General features: G+C 38.2%; 1 protein-coding gene across 1 annotated transcript in view; it reads left to right on the forward strand.

The window, feature by feature from the left end:
* TAB2 (TGF-beta activated kinase 1 (MAP3K7) binding protein 2) overlaps positions 1-18,673 on the forward strand; it is a 67,553-nt gene that overhangs the window by 37,237 nt on the left and 11,643 nt on the right. The window contains exons 2-3 of the mRNA XM_086482383.1: positions 9,547-9,736; positions 15,091-16,603. Of these exons, the coding sequence (XP_086338509.1) occupies positions 9,635-9,736; positions 15,091-16,603 (1,615 nt within the window). The 5' untranslated portion in view covers positions 9,547-9,634. The remainder of the gene's footprint in view (positions 1-9,546; positions 9,737-15,090; positions 16,604-18,673) is intronic.

An 18,673-nucleotide genomic window follows, 5' to 3' on the forward strand; every position in this document is an offset into this window, starting at 1 on the left:
CTACTTATAGGTGGAGAGAATCGATTACCCAAGTAAAATCGCCATGAAGGATGCTAAGACTGGAATCTTAATACAGGCAGAATTTAGAGTTACAATGGAGTTCATTAATGTAATTAACAAAAATAGCCTGACTGGGTTATGTGATGCAGTTTTACTTTGTCCACTTCCATATGACATCCTACAGTTGCCATGAGACAGGTGCTGCAAGACACATGCAAAATGTATGGTTGCTTCTGAGGCGGAGAAAATGCTTCATCAAGTTAAATTTATGAGATTCTGAGATTTAAAAATTTGAGTTTCATCAAGTACCGTATTTAAGATACACGTGGCATTCATTCATATTGATTTTTTTCTTCACATGTATTTCCAGTGTAACTTAATGGTTAGAGGCCCTCTTCTCAGATTCATGTGAACAGCTAACAAATCATTGGTTATTTGATAGCAATTAATTGCACTTTCACTGTATTTATCAGGGAATAAAAATGAAGAAAAATAGCATGCTTAGATTTTTCTTCCTGTGACCATGGTGAGATTAATTTGATTCTGGGAGGGGACTGGTATGTTCTCTTCTTAACCAGCAGGCTAATTTGTGATGCAAAGTTTTTAGCTGTTTGGAAGAACTGTGTGGGCAAGAGAGCACATGAGAAATATTGCTCTTAAATGGTTGGGTGTGCCCTTGAGCAAGTGTAGAAAGAATTAAAAATGCCTTCTCAGCTGTCTTGGAGATGCTTTTCTTTCCTTGCCTCTATTTCATCTCCAGTAAAAAAGAATTGAAAGTCTTTTTAAAAATTTCAAAGCTTTCAGATCCAGATTTCTTTTGTTAACATACTGTGCTGAGAACACAGGTCAAACTTCAAACTGTCAACTGTAACAATAGCTTGAGGCAAGTTTGATAACTGTTGTGATAATTTTTCTCTAATGAAACCATACTCTAGAGGAATTAATTATAATGATCTGAGAAACCTCATTTTTTAACATGCTCGTGTATAAGGTTTGCTAATGTATTGCTAAGCTATGAAAAGTCAGCTGTGCTTTAGTATTTACAGAATGGCCTGTAGTAAAGCAAGGTGGCCTTGTTTTTAATTAATTCTCTAAGGGGAAAAAACCAAACAAACCCAACTTATGTAAAATCCATCCGTAGAATCCCTTAACCTGTCAGCATGACTGACTTAGCAAGAAATAATTCACAGTTAAAAAAAGAAACAAACAAAAAACCCCACAAACTTAGATTTTTTTTTATTTGTGCAACATCAAAAAAGTACAACCCCAACTAACTAATTTTCCTTGAAAAAGAAATTGTATAAGTGCTCATAGTTTCCAAGGAAATACCTGACAGATTAAACCTCTTTAAGTGTTTTATGTGCACACTTTTACTGTGGGACGCATTATAGTACATTGTTATTCAGGCCAGGACTTAAAAAGACATTATGAAATGTGTTAAATGAAAGCTTATTTCTGGAAATGAATATTTGTAATGAATTTGGAGAAAGAAAAATTAGCAACTTGTGCTTCAAGGTAGGAATTGCTTCCAGGTATGGTCACTTAAAATAGATTTTCCATAGGAACAGATTATTTCTTTGAACTGTTGCAGTTTACAACCTCCCTCTGATCTTGCTCACCATTAATTATTGGACAGAAGTCTTTTGGACTAATTCAATCCAATAACGTGTTTGGGGGAGAACTTAGTCATGCTTATTTGTAACTCTGGGTTGTTTGGGGTTTTGTTTGTTTTGTGTTGGGGTTTTATTTGGTCTGTTTGGGGGTTTGGCTTGTTGGTTTGGTTTTTTTCCTGTTTTATGATCATGTGATGAGATGAGGTTCATATTCTCTCTCGTATTCTTGTTTGGATTCAGAACAGTGCAGAGTAGAGATCTGGCAAATAGGTAAATAAAATTATCACTGTTTAGTAGGTTGTGGATGAGACTAGAAACTAGTTGTGATGAGCTGAATTTTTTTAGGGGTTTGGTGTTTTATTTTTATTTAGGAGATGGATGGTAGTGACTGGAGGACAACTTGTGGTTTTGATAAGATTGTTCTGTTTTAAGTAGAGATACTGTTGAAATGGTTCAAAATAGCCATGGAGAAGCTGAGTCATGTATTAGCAGAATTTTTTTTTCAAGGAATATTTAATAATCCTGTTTCCATCATCAAGCTGTCAAACACTTTCTTTAAAAATACGCATTTAAAGCATTAGTGATGTTAGTGTAAGCTTTTATATACTATCATTTCACTTCTTAATCTGTTTTGCTGACAGAATATGGAATTCTATGGTAGAATGTTCTTATTTCGATATTTTCTCCCTTACAAAATTATTCTAAGTTTTAATTTTAAGAAAAAAGTGTGTGTTCATGCTGCCTGATATTTGACTCCATGTAAGCAGTGAGGAAAAGTGTATTAGGGTTAGCTGGAGGGGGGAGACTACTTCATTATTTCTTGTTGTTTAATTTCTAAATGTGTTTTGTAATGTCGATTCTCAGAGAATCATACAATTTTGGTTTTATTATTCTTGGTGGGGTTTTTTCCTGCCTGCAAGTTGCCAGTTTTATAGTTAAAACTGTGCAGTCCTCCCTGGAGCTAGCAACCTATTTCTTTAAGGAAAGTTGTACTTATATGCAGAGGTATCTCTTGATGATTTTTTTTTTTTTTTCCTCTTTCAGCCATTTGTTAGGCACATGTAGTGGGAGTTTCTAGTCTCACATTTAAAAAGGACTTGCAAGCATTGGTGAGGAAGAAAAGGAAGGACTAATGGGTGTGGAAATCAGTATGTAAGAGGTCAGAGAGGCAGGTTGCAAGAGGAGAATATGGCATTTACTGTCTGATAGGTATTCCAAGCAATAAGGGTACAAAAATACACCCCTAGCCTAATTCTAAGGGAGAGTGGTGACATAAGTATAAACTGGCAATAAACTTGCAATGCTTGTTACTGCCAGAGGAACAAAATCCAGCTTAGGAGGGGTGTTTTGTGGATAGAGATTCATAAGCTTATAAAGTGATTACCAGTCTTAAGAATAGACCAGAGACATCGTTATAGTCTTGAAAGAAAGCTGAAACAATGGCTAGCAATGTCTGTATCGGCCATAATTTGTAATTCGAGCTGTTCGGTGTAAGGAAATCCTTAACGAAAAGTGACCAAAGGTTGGCCTGCAGTTGAGTTAGCAACTTGGAGTGCTATGTTGGAACTGAGGTCTGGCTGAAAAGCAGGGTCCCTGTTTTCTAGTATTTGTTGACCTGGTGCTTATGTAGGTGTTTGGATAAGATAAGAGGAAAAATGTAGCTAAATATATGGGAGAAGGTACTGCTTAAGAAAGCATGGAGCAGGGAGGGGAGAAGACAGTTTTCCCTTTTTGAGCTATCCAGTGGATAGGTGAATAGTTTGGGAGAACTGGGGAACTACTTAGTCCTTCTGAAGGAACCTGAGGTAAGGGTAGAGGGATTGGAGTTGGGTGGGGGAGGTTTGTTCTGTGGTGTTTTGGTGGGGTTTTTTTTTGTCTTGAGGTTTTTTTCCAATTGTCTTTGTAATTGCTTATCTGTTTCTGCTGTCTTTCTGCACCTCTTGGATCTGTCAAATAAAATGCCAGAAATATTTTGGCTGCTACCTCAACAGGCACTTCAGCAACCTCTACTGGTCTTGCATTGCAACTTGTTCCGTCTCATTTGCTGTTACTACAGCAGCCTTTTTATGCACAACACCTGCAATCTGCACCATTAATGCTACAACGAAATGTCCTCTTATTTCTGCATTCACAGTACACTTTTAATAAATATATACAGACAGGTTTCTAAAGTAAGCCTTTAGAGGGATTACTTTTATAGCGTTTTTAGCCATATGAGTAAAGCACAGATCAGATGTGAACAGATTGAAACTACAGAAAAGCATGAGCAATTTACTTATGAGATGTAGTTGAAGTACAAAGACAGATATAAAGGTTTAATTAATTTGATTTTGGGGGAGGCTGTTTCCAGAGTTGCAGCTGACTGTAAATGGGACTTCAGTCATTCTGAGTGCATCGTAAGTTCAACTGGAATTGTTCAATACAGCAGTTATGCTAATATTTGCACAATTACCTTTGATATTTCTTATGGCATCGTCTGTATGTGAAGTTGTGGGTAAGAAAAGATTGGTGACAAACAAGTGCAGATAACATTCTAGACTGTCAGTTTCTTTGTTTAGATTTTGTTAGGTGGAATTACTTGGCATCTGAATCATTTCACATTGTCTTCTTTGAGTTTTTTAATAAGCAAGAAAAGCAGTTCATTTTGTGTCTTGTACTCATGGTTCTGAGTAGCCTATGGGAAATGTGTTGTTTACTCTTGTATCAGTAGTTTTCACAGAATAAAGCTTTGACAGGAGCTCCATCATGTACAATTGCCAGAGCTTTTAAGTTATCTGGGGATCTTGCCAGTAGTCTTTAAAAGAACACAGCTAATTAATTCTTCCAGTTACTTTGTATTTTTGGCATAAGTGAGCACTAGGGTCTTTGTTGTGCATGTCTCCCTTCAACAGTATAGAGTCACACTGAAGGGTTTTTTGAAATAGCTAGAAATAGTATGTAAAAGGATTAGTAAATGGACATTGCTACAAAAATAACTTTATATTCTACTGCACTTCAGTATTTAAAAGTTTTCCTTTGGAAGTAAACTCTGCTTTTAATGGTTTTAGGAAGAGTTCTTTCTCCAAGTCACCAGCATTGGATTTTTTTTCTGCAGATAATTAATTTCTTGTATTGCCCTTATTTTATACCCAAGTCTCTGAATGAAGCCAAAATGTTGCTGCCAGCAGTTTCCCTTACCTCCTGATGGTACCCTTTTCTTCTGCAGTTAATTTACTGGCAGTCTTGGCTGTTCACACTTGCATTTGTACCTTTTATTTTCCACTGGTATGTATAACTTTCTAACAATATTCTTGTCCTGCTGCCAGATTTTGAGTTCTGTGGCTGACAACAGTGCTATGTTTCTGTTCCTTAGGCATGCATCTGTCAAAATAACTTTCAGTTCCTTTAAGCTTTCCTCTAGCAAGATGGATGCTGAGTCCTTTTTATAGTTCCTTTGCAGCATCAAGAATTGGGAAAAAACTTTTAACCTGTCTGTGCTAGAAAGGCCTCGCTAGGCCTCCAGGCCTACCACTTCAGACATCCTTAAGGTTAATTTGAGTTTATTAATAATCTTTATATATCTTTGAGCTCTGCAGTAGGTTTTTCTTTTTTAAGTGATGATTGGAGTGAGACCTTAATATTAATGTGATACAAATGCATTTTTCATATGCTAGATTGTCAGTGAAGCCATATTAGTTACCTATTGTAATTGAAACTGAAGAAGGAAAAAACCCCTTTTTTTGTGAATGTGGTGGACATACTCAAAGTCCTGTAGGCAGTTTATTTCTCTGTGGATGAAGATAGTGGGAGCAGAGCCTACTGTGTTTATTTTCTCCCATACTACAATAAATATAATCATGTTCCACCATCTTGACACATTTGATACACATGTACAAATATTCTTAGTGACTTTAGTAAAATGGTAGAGTAGATGTTCATTCTAGCTCTTCCTGTACTAACTGCATGCATCTTTTTGGTGCTAAGCCAATGAAACTTAAAAGTACAGTTGTAAAATAAAACAAGTGGTCTCCCAAGTCTTGCATGCTACCACCAAATAATGAGATTTTGCAAACGTTGGATGATGCCCCGTAAGTCATTTTATGCCTCATGAAGAGGCAGAAATGCAGAAAAGCTTCTCTGCAGCACTTTTTTTAATTTTAAGCTAATTGTAATACTTTGATGCCGTTATGGAGTAATAAATGGAAATTGTGGTCATAGTGTTTGTGTGACTACAGGCACTGAAAAGAGAGGTAGAATACAAAGTATTTTATTGAAATGAAGCACTGGGGGTGACAATGTGGAACATTCTCCTCATTTTAAATTATTAAAAAAGCCTTATTGAAAACTGCACTCTGCTTTTCATTAAAAGAGGGGGAGCATGAATCTTTTTCCATGCAGTTTTTGCTGTAAGAGCTGTGAAGGTGCTGCTTTGCCAGTCTGATATATCAAACAAAAAATGGAAATTTACATAAAGAGTAAATACAGACTTTTTAGTAGTGTACAGGGAATTAGAGATGGCGACTATAGAATTTACTGTTTTGATAATGATATAGTTTATTGTGGCATGTGTTACTTTAATGTAGGTTAGAGAGATTGGAAGAAAATTACGAGGTCTTAGGAAGATAAAGGGGGGGTTAACTGGTTATTTAGCGGTAAGTTTAATAGGCTGCTCAGTATAAGAGGGGTGAAAAAATGGCATTTGATACTGAACTAAAGTAAACCAGTTTCCTTCTCATTGATAGAATCCTGTGTTTTTCTGGACTTGCTGTGATTTTGTCAGCTTTGAATGTTAATTAGAGAAGCATCACAGTACAGTTATCACTGATAAACAGTTGAATTATTTAATTGCTTGATTTGTTAGGTTTGTTACTCTGCTGAACAGTGCTATTCTTAACAGTTGCTTAAAAGAAAGTGTAGATCAATAGTGTTTTGACTCTGCTCAGACTTGTCTAGCATTCTAAATAAATCATTGAAGAAATAACGGGTGTGTGTTTAGTTGCACTACCACTACCAGTTGCAAAATTGCACTGCCACTGCCCCGGAGTTGACTTTTTCAGAGTTGTAAGAATGTCAGCTTTCGGAGCAGCATCAACCCCGCCCACGTTTTCTGTTCGAGGACAGTCCCTGTCAGTGCCAGCCGAGGGCAGGTGGCTGCTACGGGCGCCGCAAGGGAGCGACGGCCACCTGCCCTCTGCTCTGGTCGCGCTTGTGTGCTCCGCCGTCAGCTCTGCCAGCGGGTCTGCTGCGGGGAGCAGCCCTGTGCCCCAAGACTTTGGGGATCCTGACAGTATTATCTGTTCCCAAACCTTTATGAATTGCTTACTTTAAACCTGAGTAAATGTAAACAGGCTTTGGCATCGTTTTAACAGTATACGTACATACTGAACATTGTGCATGTGAAGTGGGAGGGGAAAAGAACTCAAGTACTCAAATTTGTGTTTAAAGACTGCTTCATGGCTTCATTTTAACTTTTGCAATTCTTACTCCTTATTTTAACTGTATTAATGTTATGTTTAAGGTAGCTTTTCTCTCTAACAGTAAAAGCATGACACTTTTTCTGATAGAAAACAAATTACTGCTTTTTCTTTCAGATGAGGTATTTACTTGTTTCTCTCTGGTCAGGGTGGTTTTTCTCAGTTGTGTAAGCCAACGTTTGCTGCTCCAGTTGGCTTTTGAACATGGTGGGTTTTCAGATTTATAGCTTGAGTTACTAAAAAAAAGTCTTTTGATCCTCTGCAGTGTTGTAGTCTGAGACCCTTAGGTATGTCTAAATGTTGGAGTCTGATGCCATTAGGTGTGTCTAAACTTCAGTCTAAAGTATGATCACAGCTTCTTTAGGTGTATCCATGCTACCTTTAAATTAGTGATGTTGCGTACTGATAGCAGCAGCCGCAGTGTGCCTTATGTAGCAGTTGTCTTCAATATTTCTTTACCCCTTTGCGATAGAACTCTTGGTAAATTCAGAGTAAGTTTGTACAGGTGTGTATCTAAGCAAACTGTGATGGTTAGTGCTAAATGTGTGCTCACTGCTTTTTGATTTACTTGTGTAGGACTCTCACAAAATCCTGTACTGCCTACTGTTTTCACAGATCTTCATACTGGTCATGTCTTTGCAGATAGTTTTGTTGTGGGTTTGTTGTTGGGCTTTTCTTAATCATACAGGTCTGAAGGAAACCAGACTCCCTAGCTCCTGAAGAGTTGGTCTGCTCTGGCTCAGTGAATGAAGTGCACAAAGACAAGAGAAGCTGAACTTGCATAGTCAAATAAACAGAATGTGTATTCTGGGAAGGAATACCCTAACTTGAGTTTCCAGTTCTAGCAGTCTTGGCTAGTACTTGTCACAGATTAAGATTTTTTTTTTGAAGTTGGGGTACTGTTTTCAATAGTGGAATGTTGTGTTACGTACACTAAAAATGTGGGTAAGATTGTGATCTGTGTTTTATCAAAACATCTCTGAATATTCTAACAAATTTCTATTCTTGTATTTTTATTTAAGTATGTATTGTGATTTATATCAGAGAAGATGGGATTTATGGAACTAAAATAATGAGCAGATGTTTACTGGAATATTCATAGGACTTTGGCTTCACTATTTTATTAGCTAATGAGTTTTTTCCTGTATGTAGTACATATAGATGGAGTCTCCAGAGTAACGTGTATTCTGGGTTGTTTTGGGTTTTTTCTTTCTTCAGCACTATTCTTAAATTGGTGGCAGTTGGTTAGGGTGTTTTCAGATCATATTCAGCTGTTATTGGAGGTGTTCTGGTTCGGGCCAGTATACCAGTTGGACTGGTAATTGTATCAGTTCAGACCAGAGAAGACCTAGGAGTTTAAAAACTCATATAATGCAGTGCTTCAGCACTAGTATGTAATAAGAGTCGTTCAGTGGTCCTGGAATAGTATTCATCCCAGCTGAAAATGATGTGCTTTGTGCTTTCCCTCAGTTCTTTGCAAGTTTTTCTCCATCTTTTCAGTCTTGAGAGAAGTAGCATTGCAGTACATTACATTTGAGCCGTAAGTGGTGTTAATGCACTAGAAAATTGTGATTAATGCTCCCCAATTAACTTGCTATTAGTTTCCTTGCTCACTTAAGGGGTAAGTGAATGTTGAAGTTGATTACTTTGGGGTTTTTATAAGCCATATGGTCACATTTATTTGTAATATTAGTTTGTATGAAGAAGATACCATTCTATTGCTTAACACGTAGGTGTATTCTTCCAAACTTAGAAATTTTTCTTGGTAAAAGCCTATGGATGTCATATGGTCAGGACAGGTAATTTGTATAAATGTGTGATTGTGATAAATCTTATTCATAACTCTTGTAATTTCCTTCAAAGGAGAAACAGAATTAGTTAAAGAAACTGGAGCTTTTATAGGGTTATTTCCTTCTATCATAATCTCAGAGTATTTAAGTATGTTGTGTGAAAAACAAGTAGACTATTGCTACTAAATCCTGACATTTAGAAACACTGAACTTCTAGTCCCAATATCCTGATAGTAAACAGTAACATTGATGGTAAAGGTAACAGTGTAGGCGCACTCAAAAGCTGAATGAACATGGTTTTTGTATTTTTGACTTGGATTTCTTAGTGTTTACTTGTGTTTTGAATAAGTAAAAATGCTATTCTTAAAACCATGAATTTTAATACTTTGATAAATGAAGAGGGTTTTTTATTATTCTTAATAATGTCAATATAAAAACCAAGATAGAAGAAAACTGATCAGGAGGTGTGTCTATAAATGGGTAATTTTCAAGGTTATGAGTGTGTGAAGGGCAATTAGTTAACCAGAGATGTACTATAAGAAAACACTGACATGAAATGCAGACTTATATTTCATAGTTGTAAAGGGTTTTCTGTGGGTGTGTTGGGTTTTGGGGGGTTATTTTTCGTTGGGTTTTGTTACATCAAAAGTGCCTGCTTTCAGTGTCTCAAGGCTTTCCTTCCTCTTCCAGAAAATGCTGGGACAGACGAGATGAGTACTCCCTTTACTAAGGCCTAAAACTGCCTGTTGAAAAACAATCCTGACCAGGCAATATACGAATGGCCCAAGGAAGCCAGCAAATTGATATTCAGGTTTTACATGACCTGCGACAGAAGTTTCCTGAGGTACCTGAAGGTGTTGTGTCCAGATGCATGTTACAGGTCAGTGTTCTGTTAATGACTGTACGAGTAAGCAGTGTTTATTTTAAGTGTTATGTATGGATATCTCCTTTGAAAGCAGGTTTTTTTCTTTTTATCTTCCTTTTTGAGTGAGACAAATGTACACAGGCAATCTCTTTGAGTTGCACAGCAAACTGTTAAGTTGACTCCTCTATTTCTGTGTCTAATCGGGGGTGGCCCAAGGTAAACCAGCCTGTAAATCGGTGCATGCATGGAGACTACCATCTTGCCAATCAGTATGCTCATACCTTTTGGCCATCTCAAGAGCCAAAACTAACTGTGGCAAAAGGAGGGATGCAAAGCCAACTTAACTCCAGCAGATACAATTTAAGGCAGTGATACAGAAAGGCAGCTGCTTTTTTTTTTGGCTTTGCGACTCAGTGCAGGTCCAGAAGCAACTTTGCTACCTGGTTGCCATCAGGCTTCAAGGCAATTCGTGGGCCCTTGCCTGTATGCCGGTTGGCCCCACTGCTTTCTGCTCCCAGCTCTCTTGGCCCCCAGAGCCAGTGCTGGTGGCCTTACATACCGTCTGTAGCAGGGAGCCTGGAAGTGTAGTACAGGCACACCCAAGCTCTCCGCCTGAATCAGGCAGGACTAGGTGATTGTAGCCTAGCATCGACTGTGTTAGGTCTGAGTGGGTGTGATGCACTGGTGTGCTCCTGCCCAGTGCTTCCCAGGCTTTGGCTTCCAGATGGGCTTTGTTTGGTTTTTTTGTAACTTTGGGGTCCCTGCTGCTATTCTGTGGATTTCAGTTGGTCTTGGAAGTAACGAAGCATTTTTGACTGGACTGCCAGATCATCCAGCAGCTTGTACCTCCAGCTGTTTTTGATGCTACCACTATCAGAATACTTATATGCCCTTATTTTGTATCAATTTCTGCTCTATGACATCGTTAGTCACTTCAGATAAATGAATATGTCCATCCAAAGGTGACATAGGGACACCTGAATGCCTAGAGTTAACAAATGCTGATAGACTTACTTAACTGTGTTTCTTCAATGTGTTTGCTTTGCATTTTCCAGTGATCCCAAAGCATCCATGCTGATTGGATTTTTTTATTATCTAAGGTATTCAACCTTTGAGTACTCCAGATAATAATAGGATTGTCTGAATATTCATACTGATCATCAGTATACACAACTTGATTGGAAAAAAGTTGGGTCATGAGTTCCCAGAAGCTAGCTGTCTGTGGACTATGGCTAGGACATCTGTGGCTGTGATTCAATGTTCTTTATATCATAATTGTTCATCTTGCTTTTTATATGTGTTTTTATTTATAAAATACATATATTTGTATACTTAGATATGTATATGTAGTCACACAAATGCATCCAAACAGTGTGTGTTCTATTGGGAGTAGAAGTGTGACTGCGAATTTAATATTCATATTTTCAAGACATGATAAACTCTTTCCATTCTTACTAGAATAAGAAGCTGTGAAAAGTGCAGTTCTTTGAGAATTGTTTTTGATTTGCAAGAGGGCAAAATTCTGCTTAGGGCTTGTGATGTTTCAAGCTTTTCCCAACTCTTTCTTTCTATTTATCTGAAAAGGAAACTGAACCAGACTATAAACTGTCTGTGCTTCTTCTCAGGATGTACACTGCCATTTTTATGTTAGGTCTCTGTAGGACTAATCTAATTCTTATATTACAAGTACAGTTTTGTTATTCAAACTTGAGAAGTGCTTGTTGAGCAAGGTCAAGGGACTTGACAGAGTGAATGGATCAGTAATCACCTTTTGAATGTAATTCTTGATAAATTTAGAAGCTAGTGCTTGGTTCTTGAGAGACTCAGCAGTCTTTATAACATTGAATACAGGGAATTGATTTTTTTTTTTCCTATGAAAAGGAGCCTTATAACTGTGAAGCAAAGTTACTGTACATCCCGTACTTCGACAGAGATACAGGAGAAGGATTTAGATTTTGAGGGAGTGTTTTAGGTCAGCTTTCATAAGAGTATTTTTCAAAAATTCTGTGGTGTAATTAATGTTCTATATGTGCAATATTATTACACTAATTTGTTACACTAGAAAGCTGCCTTTGTTGTTAACTGAGGGTTTCTAAGATTCGCCAACAAAATCCTGTCATGTTGGTGGTTCTTTCACATTTCATGAGTGCTGGTTTCTCTGAATCTGTTAGCTTCTAGCTATGCTACTCCTCTGAGACAGTGTGGGGTTTTGGTGGGGTATTTTTGTTAAAACGAAGCTTAAGGTGACCTTTTTACTGTCCATCCAAGTACAAAATTGCTTGGTTTAAAGATTGGAAAGCAGAATTTGACAGTACTTTTGCATGTGTTTGCATTACTGCTGGAACAGTGTCCGAATCATGAGTTCTGCCCTCTTGTAGTTGATCATAGTACAAGGAATTTCCAATAAATGCAGTATCTCTGACCTAAATCATAGTTAAGTACTTAAGGACATTATTTGGTATAAGAAATGGTGCCTTTGCCTTGCCCCCACCATACCTGATGCGTAAACATCATGTGTCAGGGTGAAGTTTTTTTTAAACTAGGAAGCGCAAGATATCCCAGGAGAGAACCTTCAAGAGTTTAAGCAGCTATGCAGTTTGTAATGGTGCTGATAAGAGGCTTTTATAAAGAGAAGAGTTTCTTTAGTGAATTTTTCAGGAAAACTATACAGCCACTTCAGTCCTCTTTGAATTTTTTTTAGCTGAACACTTTCAGCTTGTTGTTTGAAGGAAGGTTTATAGCATTATATGCTTATAATGATAACCTTAAGGATAAACAGAGTATGCAGATGTGTTGAGGTGAATAGCCCACTGTTGAACTATCTAAACAATATCTAGTACACAAAAATAGAGGACTGCCAAAAATTGAGCAGGATAAAACTTAAACTTGTGTAATCTAGGGAGTAAAAAGTTTTACTGCTTTCTTGGGCTGATAGCAGTGAACGTTACTGAGAAGTTTTGCATCCCTTTATTCTTCCCAACAAGCCTCCTGCATTCAGCTCTCCCATTCTCCTCATTTAAAGAGTCACTGCAGCATTCCCAGTCTGTGGACATTGTCCCCTTTTGTTCTTTTTTGTGTCTGGAGCATTCTAATACTACCTGCTCCTCAAGTCTACGTCCTCTCCTTGCTTCCTTGTTTCCCTCCAACATTCTTATTCTTTCTTTTTTTTTCTTTCTCTTTCAGGGTGCCAACATTTTAAACTCAATTGGGACATGGGCAGAGCTAAGATGAGGGGTATTGTTTTGCTGGAATTTGCTCAGTTCTGCCATCAACCGGTTCTTAGAAGCGGTTGAAACTCTGCCTCTGCCAGCCAGAAGATGCCAGGGGTTCCATGCGCCCCCGTTTCCCCTTTGAGTTCTCCAATTTGCTCATTGACGTCACTGAAATTTTGGAATTGATTGGATGCAGTCTTAAAAAAAAAAGAAAAAAAAATTGTCCAAAGAAATGCATTCAAGATGTAAGGGCCTTGCAAGCTTGGCCTGTTCCTTTTTTGTTTGGTATTTTTGGCCTTTCTGTTAATAATTTTAATTCACTTAAGTTCATGCAAAATCTGCCTTTAAGATCTTTCTAGCTTGTTTTTCTGTGGCATCCTATCTTTTTCCCTTTTCTGGCTCCCTTTTCTCCTTTGCAACAAATACAAGGCTATCTTTTCTTACCCTGTCCATGTGTGATTCCTTTCTTCACTACTAACTTCATTTGATTACCTTGTCCTCTGTTGCTTATTCCAAACTAGAGCCAATAGGCATACCATCAATTTGACCCATTTTCATATCTCTCAAGCCTTTTCTGCGACAGTCCTTATATACAGCTGGCTAGTTAGATAGCCTTTAGGGAATCCTGTTATTTTAAAAGGTTTTGTGGCTGGGTTTTTTGGGGACTTATTTAATTTTATTTTTTTTAAGAATTCAGAACTGCATCTGGCCTGTGTGAACACATAGTTCTGGTTTTCTGGGTGGAGTTTAGCCTTGTTGTCCCTCTCCCACTTTTGTTATGTCTGTCTGTTGTGGTTTTTTGTTTGTTTTTGTGGGGTTTTTTTGTTGGGTTTGTTTTTTTTTTTTTAAATCTGTGAGGTAGAGGTGGTCTTGCTCTGTCTGCATGACGCTCTCTGTGACCTCTCATCCAGGCTGAAGGATGCGAACTACTGTCTGCTAGTTTAACAAAAATAATTTTTGATAGAAAGCATGTGACACAGTTCAATTTATCTTACTTGTTATTCTTTAACTAACTGATAATGTTCTAGTTGGCATGTGCAATCTTTTTCCTTGATCATATGCATTCTTTCTAGTAACTTCCTGTGTGTTGGATGACTTTGACACCTATTTATAGTTTTAATAACATCTGGGCCGCAGCAGCTGCTCTTCTGGCTGAAAGTATTGACCTTTATTTCTTGTTGGGAGGAGTTCTGTGAGAAAAGTGATATGGACAGAGCACAATATTAAGAAATTATGCCACTGATGCATGTTCACTCTTTTCTAAAAATCCTTATGTAGGAAACTTAATTGGGAAGATCTGAGTACAATATTACTAAATGTGAAAAAAAGAGAAGAGGGATTAGCAGTTTGCTTCTGAAATGTTCTTAAAAAGCAAATTAGCTAGGTTGTGGTTTTTGTTCCAAATCATCTTATTACAGGTTTTATAAAGTAACTTTGTACAAATGTAAGTATTTAAAAGCTTTGCAAGCAGTGGTTTTAAAATGAAAATATAAGTATCTGCTGGGTTTTCCATTAATAGTTTCATCTTGCAAAAGAGTAATCCTGCCGTATTTGTATAAACTGAATTTTTACATTTTTTTCTGAAGTCATGTACAACTTGGGTTGGCATGTTTCTTCTCTGCATAAGATTCACTTTCCATTTTCAGCAGGAGGTAATGTGTAACTGGTATTGAAGTGTCTGGGAAAACATGTAAAGTAAACATGTATTTTCATTTTTGTTTATAAGTTATTAACCAGTAATATGCAGGTGCTGTGAATCCATTCCTCCTGTCATTTTTCCCCCTCAAGCCAGAGATTTGGTAATTTTTGGATTTTGTTCTGAAATTGAGAAGGAATAGCAAAAATACTCATCCAAGGTGTGCCATACTGTATGGTTTTAGCTTATCCAAGTTAAAAAAAGGTCCAAGATCTCCCTGCCATTTCTTCAGCAGCAATGCAGAGCTTTGCCCTCTGTGCGAGTGACTGAGTTGCTGTTCTCAAAAGAGTAAGCTTCACATGCCAAGCCCCTTGTGCATGTGTAGCAGCTATGCTAGCCAGCCACCTAAAGCTTTCTGTTTGATGCTACATTGTTAATTTTTCAATGGTGATTGGATGTATGTGTATCTAACTGTGGTGGTATCTTACCAGTAACGTCAAACTTTCATCTGTCTTTTATAGAATAACAATAATTTGGATGCCTGTTGTGCAGTTCTCTCTCAAGAGAGCACAAAGTATCTCTACGGTGAAGGAGACCTAGGTTTTTCTGATGATTCTGGGATTCCTGGACTACGAAATCACATGACATCTCTTAATTTGGATTTGCAGTCACAGAATGTGTATCACCATGGAAGAGAAGGAAGTAGAATGAATGGAAGTAGGACTCTAGCTCACAGCGTTAGTGATGGACACCTTCAAACCAGTCAGTCCAACAGTGAACTGTTTCAGCAGGAACCACAGACAGCACCTGCGCAGGTTCCACAAGGATTTAATGTCTTTGGGATGGCTAATACAGTTAGTACTTCTAATCCAGGGCAGCACCTTGGATTTCACCTAGGCAGCAAAGGAGTATCTACCTTGTCTCAACAAACACCCAGATTCAACCCCATTATGGTAACTTTAGCCCCGAATATTCAGCCTGGGCGCAATACCCCTACGTCTTTGCACATACATGGTGTACCTCCTCCTGTACTTAACAGTCCACAGGGAAATTCTATCTATATTAGGCCTTACATCACAGCTCCTAGCGGTACCGCTCGACAGACACAGCAGCAGTCAGGCTGGGCATCTCAGTTTAATCCCATGCACCCTCAGCAAGTCTACCAGCCTTCGCAGCCAAGTCCCTGGACTACTCTTCCTACATCCAGTACTACGCCACATACCTCATCACAACACTCAACGCAGCCAAATCAGCAAGGCCACCAGACTTCTCATGTCTATATGCCTATCAGTTCTCCTACTACTCCACAAGCACCTATGATTCATTCATCTGGTAGCTCACAATCCTCTGCTCATAGCCAATACAACATTCAGAATATATCCACAGGACCTCGCAAAAACCAAATTGAAATCAAACTTGAACCACCACAAAGAAACAGTTCTTCTAAGTTGCGTTCAACTGGCCCTCGCACCTCCACTGCTCCCTCTTCCCTCAACAGCCAGACATTAAGTAGAAGTCAACCCACTGTTTACATATCGGCCAGTCCTCCAAGTACTGATGAAGTGATCACACGTGGTCAGCCCAAGGTCTACATTTCAGCAAATGCCACAACAGGAGATGATCAAGTTGTGCGGAACCAGCCCACGCTTTTCATATCGACAAATCCTGGAGTATCTACCACTTCTAGGAATATGTCTGGTCAAGTAAGCATGGGTCCTGCATTTATTCATCACCATCCACCCAAGAGTCGAGCAGTGGGCAACAGCACCACTGCAACCTCTCCTCGAGTGGTGGTTACGCAGCCTAACACAAAATATACTTTTAAAATTACAGTTTCTCCAAATAAGCCCCCTGCAGTTTCCCCAGGGGTAGTGTCCCCAACCTTTGAACCTACAAACCTTCTAAACCTTCCTGATCACTATGTTGAACCAGAGGGTATCCAGCATCTTACTGACCCTGTTTTAGCACATGTGGATAGGATCAGTGATGCACGGAAATTGAGTATGGGATCTGATGATGCTGCCTACACGCAAGGTAATATTCTTAATATAAATAGTAGAGATTTCAACCAGGTTGTCATGTATGTAGATTGCAGAAGAGAAAACAGTTAATAACCTTTGTGATGTTAATACGGTATCTTCAACTTTAGTGTTCATGAGCATTTCCTAAATAAATAAAAAAGCTTTACAAGCAAATTATAGATTTCTTTTTACGGTGAAGACATGTAACAGAATACTTGGAGATAATTCTTCTGTTTGTCTTAAGTAGATATGTTATCTGTTTAATGGAGTCATAGCGTCTTCATTTTAATGTTGTTCTGAAAGAAACATCTAAGCTTGTTCAATTTGTCCTAATGTTTTAAAGGTGCAAGTCTACTGGCAGATTTTTGAATCAGTTGAGATACTGTTTCCGTTGGATAATGTTCCCATCTCTTTCTTTTTGAGAGTGTTACTTAAGAAATGAGAAAAGACTTCAGAAGCAATTAGCGGGATGAAGTGTTGGCCTCCCTTTTTCCTAATGTGTGCCTGACAATAAAATGCTTAAAGTCTTGATACTTCTGTTATGTTATAAAATGTGAGAAGGAGCACCCCACCAATGAAAGGTGCTTTAAAGGATCAGTGGTAATGGGAGGGCTAAACTTAAAATATGTGGTATGGCAACCAAATCTGTTACTTTTCTTGTTTTCATGTTCTTGCATGCTTTTATTAGCAACTTGATGGTTTATTAACCCTCCTGTGGACTTTTTGTATAAAGATGTTAAATGAGTCTTAGGATATTTAACCAGTATTCAGGATAGGTTGTCAAAATAACTTCCTTTTGACCTCATTGGACTTCTTTGCACTTAGCAAGCAATTCGGCATTAAAGAACTGGCTTGTTCCACAACCACTCTAAACGTTTTTCAGATTAATTTAGCTGTTTTGTTTTGTGTGAGTAAGTACAGTGACCAGGACACTGGAAGCATGGTCTGCATCTGAAGTACTATAGTAATGAAGTAAATCAGAAACTGATTATAGCTTGTGTACTGCTTCTGGATGTAATTATATCTTTGAGAGAATAATCCATCCTGACTCAAGTGTCTAAAGGTTAGGTGTCAGAATTGTCCTAGGTTGTCTTTTACAATTAGTGAAGAGTTAAAGAACTTTGGAAAATTATTCACCTGTAGATAAACAAAACAAGTTGCCCTCCAGAAGTGATATTCCCTTTCCTTACTCTGAAGGGAGACTTGACTGATTGTTTTAGTCCTAGAAGACTTTAGATACCCAGAAATTAAGCCATCGAAATCTTTGTTCTTAGGCTCTGAATACTTTTCCAGATCATGAACTTGCTTCACAAGCATTCTGCATTTTAGGTACTTGTCGGGGAAGGGTGTCCCTTTCTCCTGTTCCGCCTTTCTGATGGGACTGACTTCTACCAGGTCTAGCTCTTTCATCTCTTGTACCCCTGGTAGTGGTGGCAACTGTAACGTGACTTCCTGCGCAGTCTCTACAGACTGCAGGTGTCGGTATCCAGTTTATCAAGCTGAGGCAAGTGTGCAATGCCCGTTTCTGCTACGCAGCCTAGAGTTCAAAAGCACAGACTGTCTCATACCTGCTGTGGAGCCCAGTTGTTCCTGAAGCCAAGACATAGCTACAGTCTTTAGATGAAGCATAGATACATGATGTGGGATGGTGCAGCTTTAGGGACCTTAGGGAAACGTCATCTTTCTGTGTCCTTCACTAGTTCGTGTAAAGTACACTCATGCTTCCGAAGTTTTTTACATTCGGAAGTGTTTATGATTTCTGGCATGTGTTGCTCCATTTCTGCTGCAACAAGTGCAGTATTTTTTTAAAATATTGTTGTTTAATCTTTGGAAAGTTGAGAAGCGTGTGATGGACTTACTTGTATGATCTTAATATCTGGAAGTCCTAATTATTCATTTTAAACTTGAATCTTTTACTTAGAGGTGGTGTGGTTTTGTTATGTACTAAAAGGGATTTGAGTTACTTGATGATACTTCTGTTGTGAGGCCAAGTTCTAAGCTGCTTATAATTTAGTCAAACTGTGGGAAAAAAAACTTGCATGCTAGGTGCTTGTCTCATTTTAATTTTAGTCAGAATGAGTAG

The sequence above is a fragment of the Leptosomus discolor genome, chromosome 2 (assembly GCF_034619465.1).
Source record: "Leptosomus discolor isolate bLepDis1 chromosome 2, bLepDis1.hap2, whole genome shotgun sequence".
Classification (NCBI taxonomy): Eukaryota; Metazoa; Chordata; class Aves; order Leptosomiformes; family Leptosomidae; genus Leptosomus; species Leptosomus discolor.